The sequence below is a fragment of the Vicia villosa genome, linkage group LG5, assembly GCF_029867415.1.
Source record: "Vicia villosa cultivar HV-30 ecotype Madison, WI linkage group LG5, Vvil1.0, whole genome shotgun sequence".
NCBI classification, from domain to species: Eukaryota; Viridiplantae; Streptophyta; class Magnoliopsida; order Fabales; family Fabaceae; genus Vicia; species Vicia villosa.
This window is the reverse complement of record NC_081184.1, coordinates 122,083,963-122,087,786: the sequence shown is the minus strand read 5'-3', so window position 1 is coordinate 122,087,786 and position 3,824 is coordinate 122,083,963. Positions and strand designations below refer to the sequence as shown.

At 37.1% G+C, this 3,824-nt stretch overlaps 1 protein-coding gene across 1 annotated transcript in view; it reads left to right on the top strand.

Annotated features, from left to right (window-relative positions):
* Positions 1–3,455: 3,455 nt before the first annotated feature.
* Positions 3,456–3,824, top strand: part of LOC131602283 (altered inheritance rate of mitochondria protein 25-like) — a 7,420-nt gene continuing 7,051 nt past the window's right edge. The window contains exon 1 of the mRNA XM_058874360.1: positions 3,456–3,824. This exon is cut by the window's right edge and continues 96 nt beyond it. Within this exon, the coding sequence (XP_058730343.1) occupies positions 3,594–3,824 (231 nt within the window). The 5' untranslated portion in view covers positions 3,456–3,593.

Genomic DNA, 3,824 nt, shown 5'->3' with positions numbered 1-3,824 from the left:
AAAATAATAAATAAATAATGGTTTATGGCATTTGGGCCATGTGAGTAAATAGTAAAAGAAGGAGGGTGATTTTATAATCCTTTTACTAAATTATTATTATTATTTTCATAAAGCATTTGGGATTTGGGAAAGGAAGAAAGAACGTGAAAGAACAAAGGGTTGAGAACACGAAGAACGTGAAGGAGAACTGTAGAGGGAGAGACCAAGGATCAAGAACTCTTGTCTAAGGTAAGGGGAGACTCTCCATTTAATCTCTATTATCGTGTTATGGATAGTAATGTTGATTAGGAGTATTGTTTGGATAATTGATCCTATATTCTGAAATTTCCTCTGTGTTCATCATTGAATTTGGACTGTTAACCCCTAATAACTGATAGATTTAGGGTATGATGAATGAAATTGATTATGGGATCTTATACTATGGTTATGGACGAATTCGTATACTGTTTAGATGCAATTTTTCTGGTTTTTAGACTCAAAATCATGGACTGGTATGAGTGAGAACGAATGGGTTTTGGACTGTTACGAATTCTGCAGGTTCTGGGCATTTTCTGGTGTTTCGCGTATGAAACAGTGCCATACGCGTATGGAATGAGGTCATACGCGTATGGGGGACACTCCCAATGGGCTATACGCGTATGATACGCAGTTGCCTGTCCCAAATACAATGTACTGGTGTTTTGCGTATGGGAGCGTATGGGGATGCTCATACGCGTATGGGAATTTGGAAAGAGGAAAATTAGTCTGGTGATACGCGTATGGCAAGGCTGATACGCGTATGGGTTGGTTTCTAGGCCATTTTGAGTTCTGGTGAAATGCGTATGATACGCGTATGAGACATAGTGATACGCGTATGGATGCGTATGGGCAACAGGATACGCGTATGGACGCTGTATGTGCAAATTTCTGTTTTTTGTGATTTTTCCGGAAAGTTCGATGATGTGTAACTTTCGATTGGTATGCCTGTTAGTATACTGTTTGGTACTGTGTAAACCTTGCGACGTGATTCTGTGGTTTACTGATGATTGATTATATTGAATGATGTGATGTATATATGAACATGCTTAGTATTGATGATGATGATGAAATGAGTATAGATGATGCTACTCATAGAAAGGTAATGATGAGAGTATGTTATATATATGTTGCATGCATTCATAAACATGGGCCGAATCCTATATGATGAGAGGATTCAGCGAGGGGCAGAATTCCCATTGTGAGGAATTTGTGCTGGCAGGGCCGTATCTGGATGATGATAGATCGGTCGGTGGATGATTTCCACTGGTGATGATTGGTACCACATGCATAATGTCAGTTTCATACATGTGCATGATTTGTTTATAGCATGATTGTGTATGTTATGTGTTGACTGTCTGTTTATCTGTGGATATGTGAATGGTGATTTGTCTGAATATGGAACGATTGGGTGAATGATATAACTATGATATGTTAATATTTATGATGTGATAACATTGGTTAACTGTGATGAGACTCACCCTTACTTGTTGACATTTTCAGATTGAGGATAGCGGCACGACTTGGTGAGGATTAGCTCATAAGTCGGTTTTTAGTTACAGTGTCGGTGTCATGCTCTGGTAGATGTAACACTGGGAACACATTTGTTTTGAGTTGGTTATAACTCTAATTGGTTTTGTTGATTGAGTCAGATACATTAATGATGAATGTTGACTCTGTGTTTTAATTCCACTGTGTAAAACATGATTTTATTCATTGGGTTATAATTTCAGTTGTTTCAGTGAATGCATGATATGTACCGACGTATGTTTTCTTCATTTTATGAAACTGTGATGCCTCTCTACATGTTACTCTGATTTAATAATTATTATTTGCCGCGGGTTATTAGAGGGGTGTTACATATATAATCTTCCTTTACCTTTGGTTGACCTGAGCTAAAAAGACTTGTTCAAAGTGATTAATTATGGCCACTTGGTAGACGAGGATGAGGTTCCACCTCCAGAATAGGCTGAAGCGTCTCATAACGATGGTGCACAGACTTAGTAGGAAGGCGACAATGTGGCATAGGAAATTCCCAAGGAAAGCACTGATCACTTAAAAAATGTTCCATATGAACAACAACGTCCTAAGGAAAGCCAATGATTTTAGGTTTTAGTTATTTTTGCCTTTGTGGATTTTTTGTAATTGCATCCCAATGGCGTCCTTCTTTAGAGATTTGTGGTCTAGGATTTTGAACTCCTTGAGAGGTTCATTCTTTTGCTGATGTTGTTGGACGTGAAGGAAATTATTCTCCAAAGTTTGATTATGGCGACGTAAGTCGTCCATGTCAGCGCACATTTTTTCCATGGCATTCTCATCACTGTCACACTCACTATTCGTCGGAGTTTCTACCTTCTTATTCACCATGATGGACAAAAGAGTTGGACACGAGGATGGAAAACTAATCGAATATCGTGATGTTGGCCCATAATAGTTTTACCGGGCCCCCACAACGGATGCCAATTTTACTTGCTAATAGTACATTACGTGATAACCTTTTGTAACATAGGACTGTGGGAGGTTTTTAAGGTTGTTGTGGTGTTAGAGTCAACACACGCAAGGATGATGAGAGACTCTATATATGGTGTTTTTGAAGTGAATCAAATGTCCCTCTCAATCTCAGGGTTGAGGTATTTATATAAATCTCCTGGGCCTATGGGTAGCAAACAGGCTCAGCCCGTTGGGCATATGCCCGTTTTGCCCGCATTTCAGTGCGAGACATGCCTAAATACTGCGGGAAAGGTGTTTTCCGCCCCTACTTGGACCTGGATCTTAGACTCCAAGAAAGTAATACTCACTCTCAAGAGCATGAGAAACAGACAATCACCTCCCATATTATTTTGGATAGCGTAGTTTCTTCATTTTGACTTTCTTTCTCATACCGTTATGGATAAGGATGCATCATTTCCATAATTTTATAGAAAAGCAAATGATATTAAAAATAGGCGCCATAATCAAATGATGAATGCTCGTTCCAATAATCGAACAGCTAAAAAATTTGACATAGATGATTACACGATATTTTTTAGTGAACTTCCTATACGCCGCCTCTAGCGGTTAAATTTAGTAAAATGAAAAAGAAATCTAAAATATAAAATAATTTAAAAGTAAAATTTACAAAAAATTTTTTATTATGTAAAATGTAAACAGTCAATTCCGTCGCATTATTTTATATGTGATTAAAATAAAAATTAAATTTCTTTTAACTTCTATAATTAACTCAAAGACATCTCAATTAAATTCTTATGAAAAAATCCATAATTTTTATGTTGACTTCCACCCTCTTCCCAAAAATTTCAATAACACAAATTATTTAACTTGGGTGAAATAATGAATCATCCAAGAGTCAGAAAATAAAAATCTTGAATAAAAATATTAAATTCTTGAGATAATCTTTTCCCCCCTCAAGTGACTATATATTGACCATATTCAATTAACTAATAGCACTAATTACATTTTCCATTTTTCTTCCTACCATCAATTTATGCATATCACAATCACTCCTTCACATGCTCATCTTATACTGCTGTATCTGATTCATCAACCTTCGATTTCCGCTTAATCAAAAAAGCGCGACGATGAATCGCTTAAAGGATGGTTGGCGCTACATATCCAAATCCAATATCAAGAAGCTTCTCGATTTTCGTTTTCACTCAAACATTGTTCATAACCACCGATTTGGAACCGAAGTGGATCATCAATTGAACAGGGACTTTTTCGTCAAACTCTGGGTTTCTGATAGCAGAATGCGAAACCCTAGAGGTAAGAAATTGATCAAATCTCGAGGTATTGATCTTGATCCTAGATGG